At 48.3% G+C, this 22767-nt stretch overlaps 1 protein-coding gene across 2 annotated transcripts; it reads right to left on the bottom strand.

Annotated features, from left to right (window-relative positions):
- Positions 1-11364: 11364 nt before the first annotated feature.
- Positions 11365-22264, bottom strand: LOC137856340 (regucalcin-like). Of its 2 annotated transcripts, none has more exons than XM_068681627.1 (7): positions 22100-22264; positions 17257-17425; positions 16749-16931; positions 14828-15043; positions 13449-13580; positions 13153-13307; positions 11365-11996 (listed from the first exon to the last, which is right to left on the bottom strand). In XM_068681627.1, the coding sequence occupies exons 2-7, from the start codon at positions 17420-17422 to the stop codon at positions 11946-11948; spliced, it is 903 nt and encodes a 300-aa protein (XP_068537728.1). In that variant the 5' UTR covers positions 17423-17425; positions 22100-22264; the 3' UTR covers positions 11365-11945. The 2 variants fall into 2 exon arrangements, with proteins under 2 accessions (XP_068537728.1, XP_068537733.1); XM_068681632.1 differs by lacking the exon at positions 22100-22264 and adding an exon at positions 21587-22006.
- Positions 22265-22767: the final 503 nt, after the last annotated feature.

Below are 22767 nucleotides of genomic sequence, written 5' to 3'. Positions count from 1 at the left end.
GGCTGAAGTGTCTGTGTCTTTGAGCCATCCAGGCCTTAATTCCCGATGCTCTCCTGTAGGTTAAGCCTTGATGGCTCTGAGCTTGAATCATTGGGAAAGAACTATGAATATTTTCCTCAAGATTGTCTCCCTCCCACCCCACCACCATGCATTCCTGGTTTGCGTGGTCAGCCATAACCACAGCCTGACGTACAGAAAGACCCTTCAGGGGCCATAATCGGGCACCAACATGCCTCACCTATCGACAAGGTGGCAGAGGTCAGACAAACCACATCCTCGGTGCAAAAGCAGCCCTACCCCGTGCCATGCAAAGCCGTATCTGATGCATTTGTGTAGACGTGGTGCTCATGTTTGGCCTCAGCACGCTTATCGTAAGTACCTGGGCGTATGACCAAAGGCACTTGGGCAGTGCAGGTGTGGTCTGAAGTGACCTGTAGCAGAGACTCACTCTCCAAGGGGACATGAGCAAACAGCACGAGTCCTCCGTGCCAGAGGCTGCAGGTGCAGGGCTGGTGGCAGCTGAGCTCAGGCTGCCTGCCTGGGTCAAACGCTGCTGATAATAATACAGGCTAAGATCTACAACAGAAAAGTGATGTACTACACAGTTCCAAAGGGACCAGGAAACATGACAAAGCATTTTATCCTTTATTACATTTTTTTACTTTATTACCTAGTTAAAAAATATATATATATATTTTTATATTATATATTATATATAAAATATTATATATTATCACTATATATATATAGTGACCTCACCATGGCCTAAAAGCATGCATAAAAACGTGCCTGTTACAGACACTTCCTACCCACAGACCAAGCCTGGGGCGTGCTTTGTTTCACCTGAGCTAATTCATCGATATCTGGATATACACTCGATAGAGCCCACCTTTCCCAAACCTTCTAAGAATATTAGGTACCCTTCAAGTTATTGCATGGCTTTAATACCTAGGGGATGTTACTAGCACTGCTGAGCACAACGTACAAAATGAGGTGCTGTCTGGCCTCAAAAGCAGATTTGCCAAGCCTCAAAATGCAGCATTAACAAACCAGCGCCTTTCAGAGGCAATGGGACGAAGCCACCACCATGCACTGGGGGCTCAGCAGCTGCTTGAATGCCACTGGTTGTGCTTCATGAAGGAGACACAAGAAAATATAGAGGAGCTGCTCTAGCAGTGGCCAAACACCACCTGTCTTTGCTTCCTCCCATGGGTTAATGTCCCACAGCAGTTTTCTTTCTGTTGGACTAAGATGCACTAAGACTTCTTCCACCCTCATCCCCACACCCTGTAGGACTTTGTACATCTCCCTGCAAGGAAAAAAAATCCACTGCCTGTTATAAGCAAATCAAATCCTACAAAAGATAGTCTGAAGACTGTCTTTTGGCAATGGGCTTTTCCATGGATTAAGATTTTTATGACTGCCAAGTTTTGCTGTATAAACCACGTCAGTCTTCCTTGCAGTATCTCCACAGGTATGCCGCCCGTAGCGATCGTGACAACGGCAACTAAGCAATTCACAGTAATCAAGGACAGTAATAAAACTCACTTACAGCAGTATACGAGCACATTTATTACAGCACACATGTTCGGAGCTGCAGGGAGCAAGGACACTTGTGGCAAGTTGCAATGCGAGTTTTTCCTGCTCCCCGGATCCACGTGAAGAACATGATGAACGGCGTACTCACCGTACGCCGTTGCACCCATTAACTGTTTGTACCTGAATAGCCGTGCTGCTGGGATGGGAGAAGTCTCTTCAGCCTGTGGGCTCCACCTGTTTGCTGACCAGAAATGTCAGCTACAAATTGGAAGCCCTCACGCCCGCGCTCCTCGTGTAGCTGTGGGGCAGCACCAGCCAGGAGAGGGGAAAGCAGGGGTCTGAGAAAGACACGAATTGCTCTGAGAACACATCCATAAGGCATTAGGAATATGTAAAACTCCCCCTTCACTCAGCCACCCTGAACTTCCTCGTGTTTAAAATGAAAGCGAACATAAAATCCCCTAAATGATTTCAGGCCCGTAGATGTTAGCACAAGATTGAGAAATGCAGTTCTCGTTGCTCTTACAGTCTCTTTCAAGTCCCTTTGTTCTCACAGACAGAGTTTAGGACTGTGTAATTCTGCAGAAAAGTTAAGCTGCCCGAGCACGTCTGTGTGGTGGTCTGTTCTCCTCCTCATTGCCTTGCTGACTGGAGCATGACCCCTCAGGGAGCCAAGGCCAGTGATATTCTTGTGTCAAAATGCTGTGTGCAGCAGAACTGTGTACCTGCAGCTTGCCATTGCTCAGGTGTCGCCTGCAGGCTCTGTATACCACCAAGATTTGCCCCGATAGCAAGTGTGGGTGGTCAGGATGTGTGGTTCTCCCCTCAGTTCCTCCCATGTGGGCTCTCTACCAGTGCTTTCACAGGAGAGCCATCCAACAGCAGCACAAACAGACATCTTACTGCTATCTTAATGGCATGCGTTAGTGGAACCACCCCAACAGCAGAAGTCACCAGCCTGGAGACCTTGGGTGCAGGGCCTTGGCGTGATAACCACGGCTAAGCAGAAATATTTGCACAATCTCCAGTTATTTTTTAATCTAACACCTAGGGCAAAATATCGAGCTATTGTCTTGCAAAACCGCAGAGTGATGTCAAAAGCCGTAAAATTTCTTACAAGATCTTCCTCAATTCAGGCTAAGAACAAAACAAATGAAAATGTGACTCAGATATTCTGACAGAGCAGCAGCCTCAGCCTCCAGTTCCAGCAGCACAGGAGCAGGCATGTCCCTGCATATTATGCCCCTCACGCCTCAGCTGGGCAGGTTTCCTTCCAAACAAAAGCTCTCTTTGTGAGAAACGAAGACAGGAGAGCATGTTTCTTACTCCACTCCTCTTCAAAACACATCTCCAAGGGCTAGCCCATGGTCTGCAGCCGCAGCTTCTCTTTAAAATGCAAGCAAACTGAGAAGTCCAAATAAAGTAGGGATTAATTTTATTTATTTTCCCCACAGTTCCTCAGTAGCCCTGGTACTCCCGAGGGAGATTCATAAACACTGTGCCTACCCAAGGTGTGCATACAGGCGCCCCCTGGGGAATGAGAGGAATACAGACATCTCCTAAACAGAAAATTCCCAAATTCTCGGTCCTTGTAGGGGCAGATGGGGAAGGAAGGCTCCTCGTACCAGGGCAGCCAAAGTTCACATAGCCGTCCCCACTGTCACCCCTCCCTACTCACACTCCTCATTCTCCTGGGGGTATCATGCTCCTTAGCAGCATGATGATTGCTTCACATGTCAGATTCTGGCGTCACCTGGAGTTTCATCCAAGCCAAACTTGGCACGCACCTGGAAGGTGTTCCCACCAGGGGATCGGAGCCATGCAGCCCCACTGGAGCTAGCTGTGCATCACCTCTAGAGGGCAAGTCAGCCCATCCCAAACTAAAATCAGATTGACTGCAGCCCCCTCTTTCTCTCCACCAGGCTCCTCTAACACTTATGGCCACTAGCTCCCCTGGCAGGCTGTCTCCAGCAGAGATGAAGCTTGAGTTATAAGGGAGATAATTGGTCAAAGTCTGTGTAGGGTGTTGCAGAGAAAAAGGTTGCTCACCGCAGACCAACAGTGCATGATCAGGCAAAACCGATCACTAACATGGGATTGACACACTACAGGGTGATACAGCAGCGCAAAAAAAAAAATAAAAATAAAAATAAAAATCAGCCGTGGGCATGTGGTTCCCCAACAGCCACAGTAATGTCAGATCTTGGTGCTTTTCCTTTTTCAGGCTGGCTCCGTGCCAGCTGCAGAAGGATAGGCAGGCAAGCAATGCCTGGTCCATCACAGTGTCTGCTGCTACAAGAGAAAATCCCCAGATTTTTTGGTATATTTAAAACAGCTGATTGAGATTTTTAGGGAAAATTTAGGAATCCAGCACAGCATGTCATTATGCCCGAGCCCTGTGATTTGGTTGAAGAGTCCCGGTGTTAGATTTATTGTGGCATGAGCATACAGCTTCAGCATAGGCCCAATTCTGCCTCAGGTCTTGTCTCAGATGTATCATCCATTTTTGAAAGCATTACATTCAGCATTTGGGGGAGATTCAATAAGAAAGCACAATGCCAACAGAGGTCAGTGCATCACCATTATTCAGTCACTCCTCATCTTAGCTAGCCAAAATAGCTCACCTTGTAGATCATGACTTTTTTTGTAAATGGGGGAAGAGATTTAAAAGCTATTTGTATGTAGTATCCTTTAAGAGGAATTGTCCTAGTCACTAGCTCATCCTAACAATAATAATAGAAGAACAAAAAATAATAATAATAAAATAAAGGAAAGGAAAGTACTTCAGTGACCATAGCATTTTTTGGCTTCTCTTCCTCCTCCGTCCCTCCACCACACACACAAATTTTTAAAGTAAATGCTGAAAACAAATTAGAAGATTATAAAATTGTCCTGTTTAAATTATAAAAAAAAAGGTCACCACCATGGCAGGAAATGCACCTGATGAGCTACTGCTCGCCCTAGGATGCTGTCATTGCATCAGCAAGGAACTGCACGCGGAGTCTTGAAATGGTTCAAGCCCTCTGTTAAAGTAAACAGAAGGTTTGCTTTGTTGGGACATCCCTACTGACAGGTTGTAGAAAACAGCGACTCTTTCTCAGTTGCCTGCCTCTTAACGAAAATGAAGAGCAAATTCCTGGGACACTGCCCCTGGCAGCCTCATGCCGAGCTGAGCTCACCTGCACTGACCAAGTGATAGCACTGGCTGCAGCTACCCCCACTGCGCCTTGTGAAGGGGGTGCAAGCACCCAGAGCAGGTGGGAGGAGGATGGAGCCACAGCAGGAGCCACCAGCAGAGGGAAGATGGAGTCCGTGAGACTTGTCACCACTTTCCTGGGCACCACTTTTTGCCTTCCCTTCTCTCAGCAGTTACTCCCACAGGTTCTCATTACCAACCCCTACCGCAGACCTCATGTTGCCAAAACCCACCAGGTGTTGGCTGGAGCAGGAACCAGCAGATAGAGCTCCTCTGGGGCTCTCTAAATCAGCTAAAGCTTTCCTAAGCGATCGTGTTTGTGCCTCAGTTACCCAAGAGCAGAGATGACAGCGCTGATCTCTCTCCAGCTCTTCCAGGCAGGCGGTGTCTGTGCACCTCTAGCAAGCTTTCCCCAGCAGGGTATCAGCTGTCCTTGGGGCTCTTTACACCCCAGCCTGCCACAACAAACATCACATGCTGCAGGGACAGTCATTTATCACAAGAAAAGAAGCTCCTATCTTCTAGGGAAAACAAACTGAGCCATGGCAAGCTCTGGTATTCACTGACAGAGAGGAATTCAGTGCTGACCCACACAAATCTCTGGAGAGCTCAGGGAAGGCCTCCAAGCACCAACAAAGTAGAAGTGAAGATTGTCACTATTCAGACACAAGCCTGTGCCGTCACTCAGTGACCTCCCAGCTAATTTTTTAACCTCTTGGCCAACACCACCTACACCTGAGAGAGGAATCCAGGTCAGTGAGACACAAAGGTGGGATTCGGCCCGTCCAGTCCCACAGACACCTGCAATGTAGGTGTCTACTGATGCCTGCGCTCACCCAGGTAAGACTGCTTTTGCAATCAAGAAGAGTAAATAATTAAAAGGTGCAACCCTCTAGCCTTGAGAAGACATCTAAAATCCGTCTGCTGAGTTACACCCTGGAGCGGGTTGTTCCTCTCGCCACCATGGTGAAGAATTCATTGATTTCAGAGCAATAACCTTCTGTCAGAGAGCACAGAGAGCTCGCTGGATGAGGGGAGGGAGGCCTGGATGAGTCGTGGGCCTGGCAGAAGGGACAAGAGCACACAGCTGTGGCCAGTCCTCCCAGGAGCGCTGCCAGAACAGCAGTGAAGCAACCTCACACTGGAAGCCGCAATTCCAGGTCCCAAATTGCTCCAGGCCAGAAATAACACAACATTCCCCAAGCCAAGGTAGTGCAGTCAAGTTTGTTCACGGCACTCTATTTTATTTTTTTTTTTGACAGAGGGAGGAATTTGTGCTGAATCACGGGAAGGGAAGGCGAGGCAAGGCAAGGCAAGGCAGGGGAACCCTCTCCAAAGCAGGGTGTGCTGGTGCAGGGGCAAGAGAGGGTAGATGGAGGTTGAAGGGGGACTGAGGTACAGGCACAAAGTGCAGCATAAGGCATGGAAAGTCCTGCAGAGGATGGAGCAAGCATCTTCAGTTTCCTCTGAGTCAAAAGAATCCCTTCAGGTATAAATCTGCCAGCTCAAACTTTACTTCCAAATTATAGAGCCCACCTGTTCAGTCAAGGACTTATTTACCTGCCAACAACATGTCTGTGTTTTCACATTCATCTTCATTATCACATCAGCTTCCATGTTTTTGTCTTATCTCTTATAGCTCTTTTTCTTTCCCTCCTTAAAATCCTCCCAGTGTTTCAACACTGTGATACCAGCTGTCTCCAGGAGATACCACTGTCCTGGCAGGTTATTCACTCATGTCTAGTTTTCTGTAATGCTACTTGAGTGCTACTAAACACAGAGTTTAACACTTTCTTCTTTAAGTAGACAAAGGATGAAATAAAATAAGAAGAACGAGGGTCCTGCATCTCCTCAGAGGTCATCACCGCTTGCGTTTGTAGTTCACATGGGTCTTATTTGGGTGCTGGAAGAGAACCAACACCAACTGTTTCAAGTTGGCAATACTGCAACATGCAGCCCAAGCAAAGCCAATAAGCTATTTCTTTCAGCAGCTAAAGTGGTCTCCAGTTCTGGACAAAACAAATTGATCTACAGCTCTTTCTGCCCTTCAGCTGTTCTTTACAGGACAACCAGTTCCTGCTCATACACCTCCTGAGGAGATGCCTCTTGCTCCTGCAGCCATTTTCCCAGTCAGGCCCATCTGCTGAGCAAACCCGCCCAGATCATCCAATATTCCTGTTAATAGTTTGTATGGCAAATGACTTCTCATTTTCCAAGAGTGTTTTCAAGTGAATAGTGGATCAAAGTCCAATGTCTCTCCTTTGTAGGCTGTGCATTATCACCCACTCAAATCTCGGTTCTCATTGACACAGCGATAACAGCAAGGAGGTAGCAAAGATCTGAATTCAAGTTGTTTGTCAGTGTGATGCTGATGTGGATATGGAGCATGATAGGGTCAAGGTAAAATAAACAAGCTATGCAAAGCCAGTTTATTTCCCCTGGGCAGCTAGCTACCTCTTTGTTCTGTCAAGGACTTACTTAGCTGCAGTAGGTGGCACTTAGAGATCTTTTCATTTTAAGCCATTTACTTTGTGCCCATCCCTTTCTCATTAACAAAAAGACAATCTTCAGAGTTTCTTTTTGATACTAAGTGGGTAATCTGAACAATAAACAGATAAACAAAGCTTGCTATAAAAAAATGATTAAGTCTCCTTATCTGGGTTTAAGAACTCTTTCTTCTATTCTGCCAGAGTCCTGGATACAACAGTAAAAGCCAGCAGAGCAAATCAAAGAACCATAGACTCATTAAGGTTGGAAAAGACCTTTGATATAATATGGTGCAACCACCCCCCTACCACCAATGTCACCCACTAAACCATGTCCCTAAGCACCACATCTAACCTCTCCTTGAACACCCCCAGGGACGGTGATGGCAGCATTTCCCTGGGCAAATCCTACATCACTGCATTTGCCAGTTGCAGGGCTGTGGGTGCAGCAGCAATGCCAGCATGGCTGTGATGTTTAACCAGCTTCATTTGCACCCTAGCTCCATTTACAAATATTTGGAAACCAAAGCTTAGATCAATTAGGTTTCCACAAAGACGTGTCTTTTCAGGCAGGTGAAAAAGGGCATTCAGGCTGTCCACAAAAGCTAGGAAATGTAAGGACCAAAACATCCCCAGCTGAAAGCATGCAAGAGAACTACAATTTACCCAGTTCAGAAACACAGAAAACAAAGGCCAGGATGTGGAGAGCAATCCCTCACAAGGGAAACCTTGTTGACAAGCTCCTTTATGTTCTGCCCATGACCCATGCAGGGGATATGCCCCATCAGCAGGTGATCCCTGGGCAGGCAGCAGCCTCCCTGCCATGCATCACACCCTGCGGGGCTGACCCACACCAATGCGCCTACTGGGCCACCCAGTAGCCATCTCAGAGATGACAGAGGACTATAGGTACCATGTTGTTCCCAAAATGCACAAGGTGAATAAACTCAGTCCCATACCTCCCTCCTTCTTGCCTTCATCCTGCTCTTGATTAATGAGGCTGGAGAACAGCCCCCCAAGGTTTTCAGTACACACTTTTTAGGAAGCAAAATCATAAAACAATAACTTCTGAAATCTGAAAAGTGAAATAGTGAGCCTTTTGGCAGCGGAGAGAAATTTGCCCTCAAGATCTTCCTTTTTGGGAAGCCCTGCTGAGCTGAGAGAGATCCCAAAGCCCTCAGAGCTTGGAGTTTGAGAGGCACACATGGTACCTCCCTTCAGAGGTGGGGGAAGGAGAGCAAGAGAATTGCAAACAAGACAGCCTGGCTTGCATGCCCAGGGAAGCTCTAGAAAAAATATCAGAGTAATAAGGTTTTCTCATGTGCATATTGTTTCAAAACAATCTACTTTTCTTTTCTGGAAGAGCACATAGGCTATTAGATAGACAATTTGGTAAATAATTGGATATTTTTTATTAAATGAATTGTCTGCATACATTTCCTATTTTTTATTATTATTTTATTAAAGATTAAGACACTTGACTATCCTCCAAACATCCTGCCTTCACATTCCTCTCCAGAGCGGGTAAACAGGAAATCTTGCACAATTGTCCATGTTCCTTATACCAGTCTGGCATAGGCACGGTGCCAGAAGGCATTTAACACCTTTGCTGGTAAGAACCCCCATCAGCCTAATTACTACTGGAATCATAACTGGGGAAACAAACAGCAGCCTGGTGCTTGAGCAAATGGTAGAATGAGCCAAACATTTTATTTCTCAGTCAAGTTGGCTTTGTGCAGCTGTATGGACTCACCTACCTTCCAGACCAAGGTAGGAGTGAAGCGGAGGAATGGGCCAAGAACCTTTACCCTGTGTATCCTGCTCCGCATTTCCAAACAACTGCAGTTTCCCTGGTGCTCCATGCATGAGTTATTTGGGGAGATTCTCCTCCTCAGGCATCAAGTTCTTACTCCCTGCTCAAAGAGCTGGGTGTCTGAGAGGTGACTCAAGGCAGTGGCAGAATGGCCAACTGGCTTCAGAGAAAGGCACTGAAACGTCTGATGTGGTGAGCAATGAGCACTGGTGAACTCTTTGTAAAATCAGTGTCAGCATTAAGGATCTGAAAACGTATTATGTGCTGTCCGTCTTTCCAGGCAGTATAAAGATACCAAATTCAATTAAAAGACTATATTTCACCAGCTATGCACAGGATAGCTACAGAAATCAAACCTTTCTCTAGAAAGTAACTAAAGAAAACAAGCAAAAGACAGATCAAAATGAATTGATTCAATGAAGAGTCGTTGCACGTGCACTAAGCTTTTCCTGAAAACAGCTTCTGGAGCTCCTCCTGAGATCAAGCAGATCTCCACAGAGCTGTATCTTCTGATGGGACAGAATCTGCTGCCCCAGCTGGGATCAAATGGGTCACAATGGTTCAGTGAATCCAGCACAGCTTTGGGTTCTCATTTAAATAACCTCTAAAATACACCTTGAGTTGGGATTTCCATACTGCTGTGGTATAATCAGCTCTTACTCACAGGATAATGAACTATATAGCTCATGGAGTTGTAGGAGACAAGAATAATTTTTTCAGGGCCCAGGTTTGTACAAATCTAGGAAACACCGGGAGATCCCCTGCCCTGTCCCATGGCACTCTGTTTTTACACAACCATGTCTGTCAGCTTTTTCCAAAGTGCATCTCACTTGCTCACATGTGAGAAGCTCTTTTTGCCCTGCCTGCAGCACGTGCAATAGAAGCAGAGGGAAGAAGTGAACAACTTCACATCCACCTCCCACCTGATCAGTCTGGACAGGTTTTGGACAGGACCTGGCTCCCTGCAGGGGTGCTGATGCCATTTGGGAAAACCCCGTATTCAGGAGTCCCTTCAACCAAGCCAACAGGGACCCCAACTCCTGGCAGAAGCTATTGGAGTTACAGTGAAAGGTAACATCAAAGGAGAAAACAACCATATCTGACAAATATTGAATGATAGGGAAGAATTCACAGTATGGCACCCAAAATTACTGATGTCTCCCTTCCTTATCTCTCTCTTCCATTTCTGGAGCAAAAATACAAGTTTCTGAAAAATAAACTTCCTTAAAATAGTGATGGCCTATATTAAGATTTACTCCAGTTGTTAAAATAACTTCAGTGAAAATAATGACTGAGTGGTGTATGCTTCTGAACAAAGTCTTTAAAATGAGCCGCCTACCAAACTGGCAGCAGTAACTCGCTGCGCACCTGGACCCAGAGCACTGAAAGTGCCCCATCAACTTCAATCTTTGCCAAACTGATACCTTCCTCATTTCTTCTTGAAACTGGAAGTTTTGTGGGTTTTTGTTTGTTTGTTAGTTTTTGATGTTTTTTTTTTTTTTTTCAGTTTGGCTTTGGACAGCTCAGAGACTAGTCCATGGAGAGTTCAATTTTGGAAGGAAGAGTTAGTTCAATTCACAAACTACAAATAGCACTGCCTCTGTTTAATAGAAAAATGTTTTAAATGCAAAACTTCCTCTTCCCACATCTAGGTAGTGCCTTTAACAGACTCATTTAGCTCATAACACTTTCAAATGCTGCAATTTTCTTCACTTTTAAGTGTAATCCTATTTTCCAAGAAGCAAGGTTAGGGTGAGAGTCTTCTGTATGAATCCTGAGAAGCCAGTGTCAGCTTTGGTGTGGGAAAAAAACCTGCACATCTTCAGCAGAGGGAGAAAGGTCAATAAGCCACGTTTGACCTCCTAGAGAAGAAAGAGGAGGTGAGGTGAGGGTAATGCAGCCAGGAACCTGAGCACAGCACTGAAGGCGGGGACAAGGATTTCATACCTGACACTGAGCAATACGGACCACAAAGAGACACAAGAAAGCTGACAAAATGTGAGATTACTCTAAGTGGGGACAGAAACTCAGGGTGAAGAGAAGAAAGAGAGCATCTGAAAGGAAAAAAAAAAAAAAAAAAAAAAGCAGGTAAAGACTTGGAACAGGAGCAGAAGAAATAAGCTGTGCATTCAATAAGAAGATATGGAAAGCAAAGGGAAGTCCATGGCTGTGCCAAATGTGACCTCTGCCAGGTCATTTCTATGGAGCATCAGTTTTTAGTGCCATAGGCCATCCTGGTAGCTCACAGCCTGTTTGCATCCAGACTGTGGGTGGTCACCATGTTTTTTGCATTCATGACTGAATGCAGAGCAAAAAAATCCATAGACACCTTTTAAATATGGCTGTGTAGTTTATTTTCAGTGCATAAATGGTGTCCTAAAGACAAGACAAAAATTTGTGACAAAGCAAATGGAAGCAGGCCAGCCAGGATCTAAAATTGGAGCTTGAATACTACAAATAAGTCTGACCACTAAGAAAATACCGTGGGGGAAATTCCACAGCAAAGAAGCAGTCCAGTTCCAGGCATCACACTCAAAATATGTATTAAAATCTGCCGTATCATTGCTGCTCTATCACTGTATCATGACGAGACAAAATGGGAGTCAGATCTGCTTCAGGAACAACGCAGACACAAAAATCCAGAGCTGGCCATCAGAAAGCTCAAAAGCACCCTAAGCTTGAGCTTGAAGCGTTTTATGTGAAGTCACAAAAGATGTCAAAATGTAACATGTTAACTTTACCTCTCCAACCTATCGTATAGCAATATCTTCAATTCCAATCACCTTCACAAACATGGGTTTAGAAATCCTCACACAGATGAATTTTGTAGTTCATCGGACTTCTCCTTGTCAGAATTACTACAAGATGCAAGCACTTCTCCGTTGTTATTTTTGTTATGTAGTGTTAGCGTTCAAGCAGCAAAGAAATTCTGGGGGATCCCTTTAACGCCCAGGCCTGTTATCTGTTAAACAAAGAGGAAAAAAAAAAGTGAGAGGCAGGGAAGAAGGGAGAGAGGAAAATAGGAAGGAGGGAAGGAAGGAGATAAATCTCTGAGCACAATGGAAACATTCAAATGGACAAAAATAAATCATCGCAACCTATCCCTACATCAGGGATCCCCTGCTTCAAGAAGAACCCAGAAAGAGCCATTACATGGAGTCCTTTGGAAACATATACCATTAAGATCTTCAAGATTATCAAGCACCACTCATTACTTTTGCTAATTTACACAGTATTTGTGACTGTTACATGTGGTACTTAGCTCTGTGTTATCCAAACAAGCCATAGTAACTTTTAAATTACTTTGCCCATACAAGACGAATGTGAGTTTTAGAAAATATCAGTTCCCTTTTATAGCTGAAGAACTGAGGAACAGAGATTAAATTAAAAAAAAAAAAAAGAATCAAGGTTCATGATGATCTTTTGGTCTTTAGTTTTCCTGTGACCTCCTAAAATTGTCTGCTTGAAAGATCTATCAGTTCTCAGGCATGGGAAATCTGTTCTGGATGCCCTTTCAATTAGGAGGTCCCAGATCCCAGATTAGATCCCCGTCCCTCCTGGAACATGTCTTCATCCTATTGCCAAACTGATAATAAAGTTTAATTTTTTTACATTTCCCCTCACTAACAGCCCAACCCTTTCATGTTATGCTTAACTTTCAGTGACAGTAATTGCTGTTTCAGAAGAGCATTTTATTCTCCCAATTCCCTTTTTGCTAATGGACTGCAAAATGATGAGAGAAAAAAACTTTGGATTGAAGAACCCTATACAAAAATATGAGTTATTAATTATTTAAAAGGTAGCACTTAACAGACTAAAAAAGTCCCCGAATTTTTGGGATGGGGATGCAACTTTTTGCCCTGGTGAATGTAAGCATTTAATTTTTAAACTAGCAATCTGTGATGTAAATATTTAGATATCCTGGCACAACTGAAAACTGAGATTTAAGGGAGAGGAATTTCTGAAACTGACAAAATTATAGTAAGAAATAGGAGTGACACCCAGTTCCTCCTTACAGTATATTACAGAATATGCTATACAGACACGCAAGTATAGGAGCTGTGAGGCCTGACAGGTCTGATTTAAAAAAAAAAAAAAAAAAAATCAAAACCCATCACCTTGAAAATCTTTCCTGCATGGGGCTCCTTGGCAAGGGTGGCCTCGTCCAGCCCGTCGTAGGCAGACGTCACGTACATCTCTGCGTAGTCTTTCCCACCAAAGCAGCAGGAGGTGATCCTCGGCGTCGGCAGCCTCACGGTTTGGATTCTTTTTCCTGCAGGGAAAAAAAATAAATAAATAAAAAAGAGACTGTTTCCCAATTCCCTTTTTGTAGGGAGGAGGCAAACGGGAAATTGCTGTTAGTGAAGGTCGGGCCATGTCCCCACAAACAAGGTGCCACCAGGGCAGGCCTCACCCGTCTCCGGGTCGACACGGATCACTCTCCCGGCGTCGATGCAGGCCACCCAGAGCTTCCCCTCGGCGTCAATGCACATCCCGTCGGGCATCCCCTCCTCCTCCTCCAAGCGGTACACGAGCCTGGGGCAGGCTGCGGGCAGAGGCACGGAGCTGGGTGACCTGGGCTGCCGGTCCCCAGCAGGTCCCCGCCCGGCAGCTTCCCCGCTCTTGGCAGCAGACAAGCTCATGTTCTGTGAGAAAAACGTGCTGTAAAATTCATATCGTGTCGGCATTTCTGAGCACTCCTGCCCTGTACTGAGGGGCGAGGACCAGAGGGCCTGTCCCCGTGACAAACCTCCCAGGCACAGCCGCTTCTCCTGGGCTGCGTTGCTCATGGCAGTCTTGTTGTGGGTGATGCACCCCACGAATAATGGCATCTCTCCTAGGTATAGATCAAGGATTGGACTTATTTTCATGGCCAGCAAAGCCCCCTGCTTTGACTAGACCCAGGAACCATGCTTGGCAGGCTGGGCTGTGGTGCAGGCCCTGCAGTCACCGCACCACCCAAAAATGCAGGCACCAGCACCGGGCCAAGCCTGGGGAATGCATCCTCATCAGGATTTTGTATTTGAGAGGGAAATTTGTGTTATATCTTCTTTGGAAATCTTATCTCCTAAAATCTTAGAGGAGAAAACAGAAATCTGAGTAATTGCAGTTACTTTGTATGGCTTTCACCCATCCATTTGCCAAATTCACACAGATGACAGCATAGAGAAAGGCAGTTCAGCCACATAGTTCCTATGGAGCATAACAGGTTGAGACAGCACAAAAATACTCCACACAGTTTTAAAATGAGGCTACATCATTTGTGCTCTCGCTTGAATTTCCTTTTCACAGATATTATGATAAAAAATCTTTGTCCAGAAAATGACTTGAAGAGAAATTTGCCAAACATCTGCAGGCAGCCTTAACTTCAGAATTAAGAAGCTTCAGTCGCAATGATAACTTGATTTTAAAATACATTTCTATGACATGCACATGCTCATTCTGTATTGGCAATCATGAAGCGAATACAGTTGAGGCATTCCAGTAGATGGCACTCAAGAATAAACAGCATCACAGAAGCTAATTCTTGGTATAAAAGGTTTCATCCCTGCAACTCCTTGGACAGGCCTAAATATGAGCCATCTATCCAGGTGAAAATGCCAAAGCTGAGGGACTGTCAAAAGAGTGCTCACCAAATACACCTGCACCATACCTAAATTTGAGAAAAATCATGGTCAGCCTGCTGAGAGATACGAGATCTGTCAGATAAATCACAAGATACTACACACCCAGGTCTTGCTGCAGAAAGAGCCATAATGCTACTTGTCACCAAATTTAGAAAAGTGCATGTACCGATCTTTCCAGTGTGCACATCATAGCTGAAGGCATGCACAGCGTATGCCAGGCTGTCGATGTGAAAGAAGGTCCTGTGGTCCAGGGACCAGTCCAGACCATTGGAGATGTCCACCTGGTCTAACTGTTTTATTACCGAAAGATCAGGGAAAAGAGTATAGAGAGCCCCTTGTCGTCTCGCCCGGACCCCCGGCGCTGTCTCTTCAGCCATGGTACCTGAAATGAAAGCAGGAGTGTTGAGTAAGAAGCAGCTTGCTCCCACAGGAGTAACTTCCTCATGCTCTGTCAGAAACCTTTAACTTTTAATAAGAAATCCTAGCACCAGATATTGCTGTTATGCTCTTTAAGCTTTCATGGTATGTCCTACTATTCATTTGATAGAGATTGCCTCCTTACAATAGCATATATTTCCCAAGCTGTCTAAAATAGGAAGAAAAATATCTCCATCCCCAGGTGACAAAAATATCTCCATCCCCAGTGACAAAGCAGCTGAGCTATGGAGCCACTGCAAGGACAGAGACCTTGCAGAAATGGGCCTGGAGAGATCCTACACACCTGAGGATGGCAAAGACCCCACAGGAAACAGCAGGATGGTAGAAGAGGAGCAAAATGCCCTCTTCATGGCAGTGAGAACGGGACTAAGGGGTGCTGTAAGACTGGTGAGGTGGAGACACGGAGCAGTCCAGGAGAAGCTGCCCGGGGGAAGTGATCCTGGCCAACAGCAGGGCGAGTTTCTGCATCTCCGTGTGGTTTCAGTCGTAGGCACCAAAGACAAAGAAAGCCACAAGACACCAAGTGCTGAGGTTTTGCTCACAATGAGAGGAAGCAAGGATGTAGGCAAGTATCATAGGCTCTTGTTGTTGCTATTTATAGGCTACTTTTATTATTTAAATGGGCTGTGACCTTAAAATACAGGTGCTGTAAATCACAAGTGAAGAACAACAGAGGTGAGATATTTTTAATTAATTTATGCCTCAGTGTTGCATTCGTTATTTAATTTCTGATTCACTCTTACAGAAGTGAATCTTACAGATTCACCCTTCTCCAAGGAGGGAGCTCTGAAATATAATTAAGACCCCTAGAGGAGACATTTACATTTTCTTTCAGTTGGGGCAATCTGTTTCTGTTGGTCTCCTATTTTATAAGGTTTCTTGAGTTTGTTTTACAACATTTGGCCAAAACTGCTGTTGAAATCATTGATCTGCCACACAGAGCTAGGAACAGGTATACAAAGAGGTGTACTTTAACTTCTCTCCTATTCTCATTCTAGTGACACATGAGCCCTAAAGCACAACCAGAAGCCAAACGAATTTGCTGATTTTGGCAAATTTGAAATAAGAGGATGTGGCTGGCTGGCAGGGCCATTTTCACTCACATCAGTTGCTCCCTGCTCCCAGTGTGGATAGGAGGAAAACCTGAGGGGTCCCTATCTGTATTGCGGCCAGTGCCAACAGCCCCGCTTGCTCTGCCAGCACCTTTTCCTATGGGCTGCGCAGTGCTTGCATTTGAAGGCTGCGAGCCTCAGCGCCTGCTTTGGTCTAGGAGCCACATCCTCCTCTGCACCTCCAGAAACCTCCCCACCCACGTAAGCCCTTTGATGGCTTTCCCCTGCCTGCACAGGCAGACTTTTGGGAAACCATCTGCAAAGCAGAAGCGGAGCCTTCCTGCCTGGTGGCCCTTCTGGGCAACCTCTGCCCTCATCTAGATCAAAGGATCCAGCACCACTTGTCCTCCTCTCCTGGGTGACTGGAGGCTGAAGCAGCAGCCGAGCACACTACTCACACGATGGCTCGCACTGGCGGCAGTGGGTTTTGTGGGGAATTCAACAAAGGAATTGAGAACCTGGAATGAAGCGCGCTGTGTACAACACACCCTCGTTAGTTCCTCTTTGCTCCAGGGAAAATTTCTGCCGGCGACTTACCAGCAAAAAACCTCCCCTTTGGATCCACTTTCCCGTCATTGAACCTGTTGTTGGGCTTATCCTTCTCGAGCTCGAGGATGGTGGTGACCGCCTGGGTGTCCCAGTCCAGAAAGGCAAACCGGGTCCCCAGGGCGATGGCGTAGCCCCCGCACTGCCGCAGTGCCACCGAGCCAACACGGGCATCTGCAGGCGAGAGGGACGGGAGATGATGGGCACCTCTGGGGCCAGCAGTGGGCCCTACCCCACCCCACCCCACCTCACAGAGGGCTTGATCAGGGCATTCCTGGCCCAGGAAAGGCCGAGCTGATGCCAACAGAGCAAGGCCAACATTTCTGCAGATGTCTGTAACATCCTCCCCTGAGGAGCACAGCTCGCCAGCTCTGTGTTCTCCATCTCTCTCCCCCTTCTGGGCGGACACAGCCCTCAGGACCTCACCTTTCCCCCTGCAGACCCGGATCAGACTCGCGAGACGGAGCAGCGAATGGCCCTGAAGGCAGCGGCCCCTTACCCACAGCCACGCTCTGCACCTGGCCGGTGGCCGCACTCCAGCGGCAGACTTTCTGGGAGTTAATGTCGACGTAGACGAGCGCGTCCTCCCGCTCCTCCCAGACCGGGCACTCTCCCATCCTGTTCTTCTCCTTCACCACGGGTTCAATTCTGATGGAGGAGCACATGGCCTGAGGGGAAGAGAGTCAGTAACAGGCTGCGTGAAAAGCTCTCGCTCTGGGGAAGATCGTAATGACAACGCTTAGAAGTGGGATTTGTGAATGGCAAAGCCCCCAAATCCCACAAAATGGAGTGATTTAGGAGGCCCCCGTGACACCTCTGTGGCCTCTCATCCTACCCTAGCACCTCCTGGGCTGGGACTGGGCTCAGGGAGCCAAGGCTCCTCCTGAGCAAACCTCCCCCAGGTGAGAAGTGCCGGGGAAAGCCCAGAAGACTGCAGGAGGGGACCTGGGCAGGAGCTGGGCATGGCTGGGGGAAGCCTCATTTCAGAGGAGCAAAGTTCTGCCTCATCAACGCAGACGAGCTAATTATGCTCTGTACAATGCCACCTGCAGGCCGCCAGCGCTGTGGAGCTCCCATCCCGGTCCCTGCTCCCACAGAGGGCTGATCCCCTCCCCGGGATCCTTTCCAAAAATCCGTCTTGTTTGCATCCCTCTGCCCCACATCACCCCATATTGCTTCCTCGGGGCTTGGCCGCTGCCCTGGCACTGGCCCCGCCTGCGATTTGAGCAATAACTTCCACAACTCAGCTGTTACAAAACAAAAGGGGCCCCGGTGGCTCCCTCATTCAGCGCTGATGGAGACGCCGCCGCTGCACCCGCCCACCAGAGATGGGAGAGATTCCCTGGGAGCCAGCCAGTTCCTGACACCGTGTTCTTCCTACAGCTTGCTGCCTCAGTGCAGGCGTTGTTTCCCAGCAGGTGAGCCAAGGATAAGATTTGCAGATAATTAATTAGCACTAATATGCTTCAAAGTAAGCGGGAAGAGCCAGCAATCACCAGGAGTGAAAATGCTCGCACATGGGAACCAGGGACTGCTCTGTTTTCTGCACAACAAGGCAAGGCTCAGACAACACAGCTTTGATTTTTTTCCCCCGATCACAGAATCACAGAATTGTCTAGGTTGGAAGAGACCTCAAGATCATCGAGTCCAACCTCTGACCTAACGCTAACAGTCCCCACTAAACCATATCCCTAAGCTCTACATCTAAACGTCTTTTGAAGACCTCCAGGGATGGTGACTCCACCACCTCCCTGGGCAGCCTGTTCCAGTGCCTAACAACCCTTTCAGTAAAGAAGTTCTTACTAACATCCAACCTAAATTTCCCCTGGTGCAACTTTAGCCCATTCCCCCTTGTCCTGTCACCAGGCACGTGGGAGAACAGGCCAACCCCCACCTCGCTACAGCCTCCTTTGAGGTATCTGTAGAGAGCAATAAGGACACCCCTGAGCCTCCTCTTCTCCAGGCTGAACAAGCCCAGCTCCTTCAGCCGCTCCTCGTAGGACTTGTTCTCCAGACCCCCCACCAGCTTCATCGCCCTTCTCTGGACTCGCTGAAGCACCTCGATGTCCTTCTTGTAGTGAGGGGCCCCAAACTAGAACTGTATGTATCCACCTGTCCCCAAAAATGATGTCAGAAGAACATGCTGAGGCCGCACAGCCAACATGCATGCTAGGAAGTGATTTTACACACTGCATTATGGGATGGGGTGGTAGTTCCTCAACCTCATCATTTTTTTTTGCCCAAGTGCCACGTCTACATACCATTTATATGCAATATATGCTGAGCGTCTCCGGGTCTCCGCTTTGATACCAGCCACAATGGCCAGGCTCCAGCATAGAAATGCTCAGGTAACACTGGCTCTGAAGTATAAATGAGGCTGTGTCACGAGGTGCCAGCAAAAATGAACCCTCTAAAACCTGTTAAGCCGTGCTGGAGCTGGAGGAGTGAGTTTCTGTGGGGCTGAAGTTTGGTGCCGTGTGGCTGCAATATTTTTGACTTGATGCTCAGAGACTTTTAACGCTGGCCTCACCGTGTCATTGAGCCAGGGTCTGGTGAGCAGGGACCTGCTCTGCTCACCTCCGTGGGATCCCCCTCCTGCTGCAGCAAAGCAGGGCCAGCAGATAAGGGACCACAAGGGACAAGGTCAGGGACTGATTCACAGACCCATCCCAAGGCGCACGCACCCACCTCATCACCAGCTGTTTCATATGGCACCAAGTCCCACCACCAGTGATGAACCAACCCCAAAAAGTGCTGTTCAAAACACCCCATGCTCATCACCTCGAGGCATCCTTTTGCCCCGCATCTTCTTGTGCAGCACCTCTCGGCCTGCTGGCCGCAGCACCAAAGCATCAGAGACGAGCATGCAGGAAAAACTGCAATTCCAGGCAGAAACCACCAAATCCTGCCATGTGATCCCCAAAGAGAAACACAAGAGGCTAAAAACGTCACGGTCACCCTGGCTGCATCCCCTCTGCACAATTTTATTGGCATTTCAGACTCCTGGAATCGCGCCTAAAGCCCATACAGGGCTGACGGGTGTCACTGCCACACGGGCAGTGAGGGTTTGGAGGCTGAGAAGAATACGGCAGCCCGTGCAAACCAAGGAATTTTAAGCACATTTTCCCTGGGTCCGGCAGCTGAATGCTTCTCTCAAGCCGTAGGGCACCAATGCGACACTCGGCAGTGAACCAAAACACCACACCTGCCCAGGAAAGCCTTACGAGACCTGGGCTGCTGCCTCTTCTCCAGTGCTGCTCCAATGAACCCGGCTGCTGCTTGGGGAGCCGCTTAACAAGGCGCAATCGCTGATGCTATCTGCGGCCAGCAGGTAACCTGCCGCGCTTCCCCTTCCATCAGCAGGCAGCTGAGCAATGAGGCACGCACCAAGCCCCTCCTGAACAGCCCGGCTGGCAGTGCCAGCAGCCAGGCATGTGAGAGGGAAAAGCCCTGGCTCAGCACTTTGCTCCTGTCATGAGAGCAGCTGAGGAAAGCAGGCGTTGCACCACGCGTGCGCCCCAGGGATAGCCCGCTCTCCCCAAATTTACGGGCAAACGAACGTCTCAGATGATAAAAAGGGCAGGCTGATAAGACACAGGGGAGGGTTTTGTAGCATAAGTTGCTTTGAACGGCGAGGGAAGATTATTCCCGTGATGAAGCTGTGCTATCACCATCGAGCCTTGGCTCCCGCTCCCGGCCGTGCCGCCGGCTGCCCCGCGAGGTGCCCAGCCCGGGCTGCTGCAGCTCCGGGTGCTCGGGGTGCTGGCAGGGCCCGTCCCGAACCAGCACAGGAACCAGCAACGCATTTCTCTGCCCGTGTGAGAACCGAGCAAACGCTTTAATTTTGCGCTCACGTGGCCCACGGAATGAAAGCTTCTCCCAGATAAGCAAATAACCGCGTTTGACCTGGGATTATCCCGACGTAGTCATCACCTAGCCAAATGCAGAGATTAAAAAAACCTACGGCCCTAAGCCAAACTCCAGCGTTTCTCAGCAGAAAGCTGGCAATCCTTCCCACCCAAATCCTTTGGCCAAATCCTTTGCCAAATGCCTGTGTTTCAGGCAGCGCGGTCGTGCCAGAGGTAGGGACCAGCCGCGGGCTGCCCTTGCGCTGCCACCCAGGCTGCCAGCACAGCCCCTCCGTCTCTGCCCACCCTCACAGCATTTGTTCCTTCTTCCCACCTGAATTATAACTTTAAAGAAAAAACAAACAAACAAACAAAAAAAAAAAACAGTCTTTTTTTTTTTTTTCTACAAACATCCCAAAGCATTTTTTTCTAAAGGAATTTCAATGGAGAAAACCATGCTTCCCAGTCAACTCTTTGTCAGGTGACTTGAGTTACTTCCTCTCCACGTGCCGTGGCGGAGTAAAATCAAGTCATGCAATGGGAAGAAACACTCGCCTGGACACAATAAAAAAATATACAGTGTGAAATCCCATGCTGACAAACAGCTCGGAGGCAACCCCATCGGCCGTGCCAGGCCGAGCGCAGCTCCCACCCCATCCTGCACCATCTCTTTGGGTATTTCTGATGCCAGTCCCACCAGCTCCTGGTCTACTGGTGCGGCATCTCCCGCCCCACCCACCATGCGGACATCCCCCCTGCCTGCCTTCCTGCAGGCTGCTCTCAAAGGCTGTGTGGACCTCAGGGACAAGCGGTGTGACCCTGCAGCAACAGGTGCACGCTTGCTCTCACCCAGCCAAATCATTATTTTAACAATTTCCTCAACTCAACACCACCACATGCTTCACCTGTTTCTAACTTGGCTGCTTTGCAAAGCAGAAGCGGAGAGCTAAGTTGGCTGATGGCAGCCACGCGCCCCTGTACCTCTGTCTGAGGGCTCCCCAGCCCTCGGTGCTTCCTTCTGGGCTGGCTCGCTCCCCTCCCGCTGCCTGGCGCTGCTCCGGTGCCGCTGCTCCTGCTGCTTCTTATAGCGCCCAGGTCTGTCCCAGCAGCGCGTTGGGGGAGTGTATCGGCGCGCCATACATATTAACGCAGCATTTAAACACTGCTGCTCGTCTGCTCTTACCCACGGGCATGCCCTCAGACAATAGCGCTGCATTTGTTACCGCCACCACGCGAGTATTTACTGAATCTGCCACCGCTCCCCAGGTTGCCCTGCTGCAGCTTCTTCTCCTCGAGCGTCCAGCCCAACTGTTCTCTCCCTGGAAACCTTCCTTTGCATACAATTTGGCCGTCTCCAGCCCTTAAAGCCATCCTCCAGCCAGACAGTCATCTGCAGCTATCATTCCCACCCTCCTGGCAACAGCAGCAAAGGGTAGAGCTAATGAAGACACGGTCATTAAAACCCTCCAGACGGGCACAGGTGTAGCTACTCACCCCGGCAATAGCCCACTCAATGGCGTTGCCCAAAACTCCAGCGAAGGCTTATCTCCTTGTGGTTTCGCCCTTTTGTAGGAAGGGCCCGGTCCCTCCCTGATCTTCAGTCAGGAAGAGCAGGAGCTCCCTGGGCGGTCAGTGCCGCCTGCTTTTATGTAAGCAGAGCTCTTTTGCCTGCGAAGGATTATTTGGGATTTCTCCAGCTTGGCTGGGCATAAATATGCTTCACCCATGACTATAGATTTTGGTCACGAGGATGAAGAAAACCCCTCAGGGCGCAGCAGCTGCTGCTCCTGATACAGCCTCTCCTGTCAGCGCGCTCTTGCTCAACCCCAATTTAAATCAGCACCAGTCCTTGCTCAGAGAGGTGCGTGCCGCTCATAAGGCAGGGATTAAACAAAAGCCAAGAAGCCTCCCCACGGAGGGAGCCGGCAGGGAAAGGCCGGGGAGCAGCAGCTGCTGAGCCCCTGTGGGGACCGGGTGCTCCGTCACGAGATCCCAGTCAGGCCCCCGAGGTGCTGCAAGCGGCCACGGCCTCGGCCCCGCAGGCTGCATGGCCCCGGTGGGGATTTGGTAACACTGCAGGAACGGCTCTGCTGGCACAGCTGGCTCTTCCTCGCCTCTCTGTGCCTGTGAAGCCAGGGGCACGAAGCCCCGCGGGTGATCTT

This window comes from Anas acuta, chromosome 1, assembly GCF_963932015.1.
Source record: "Anas acuta chromosome 1, bAnaAcu1.1, whole genome shotgun sequence".
In the NCBI taxonomy this organism is placed as follows: Eukaryota; Metazoa; Chordata; class Aves; order Anseriformes; family Anatidae; genus Anas; species Anas acuta.
This window is presented reverse-complemented; position numbering and strand designations above follow the sequence as displayed.

Bases quoted from the DNA above. Each gene is read 5' to 3' on its own strand.
- LOC137856340 (XM_068681627.1), bottom strand. From the start codon at position 17,422: ATGTGCTCCTCCATCAGAATTGAACCCGTGGTGAAGGAGAAGAACAGG. The intron at 16,932-17,256 runs GTAAGGGGCCGC...TCTCGCCTGCAG, and splicing joins GGTGCAGAGCGTGGCTGTGG to ATGCCCGTGTTGGCTCGGTG. The intron at 11,997-13,152 runs GTGATGGGTTTT...TTTGTTTAACAG, and splicing joins ATGCAGGAAAGATTTTCAAG to ATAACAGGCCTGGGCGTTAA.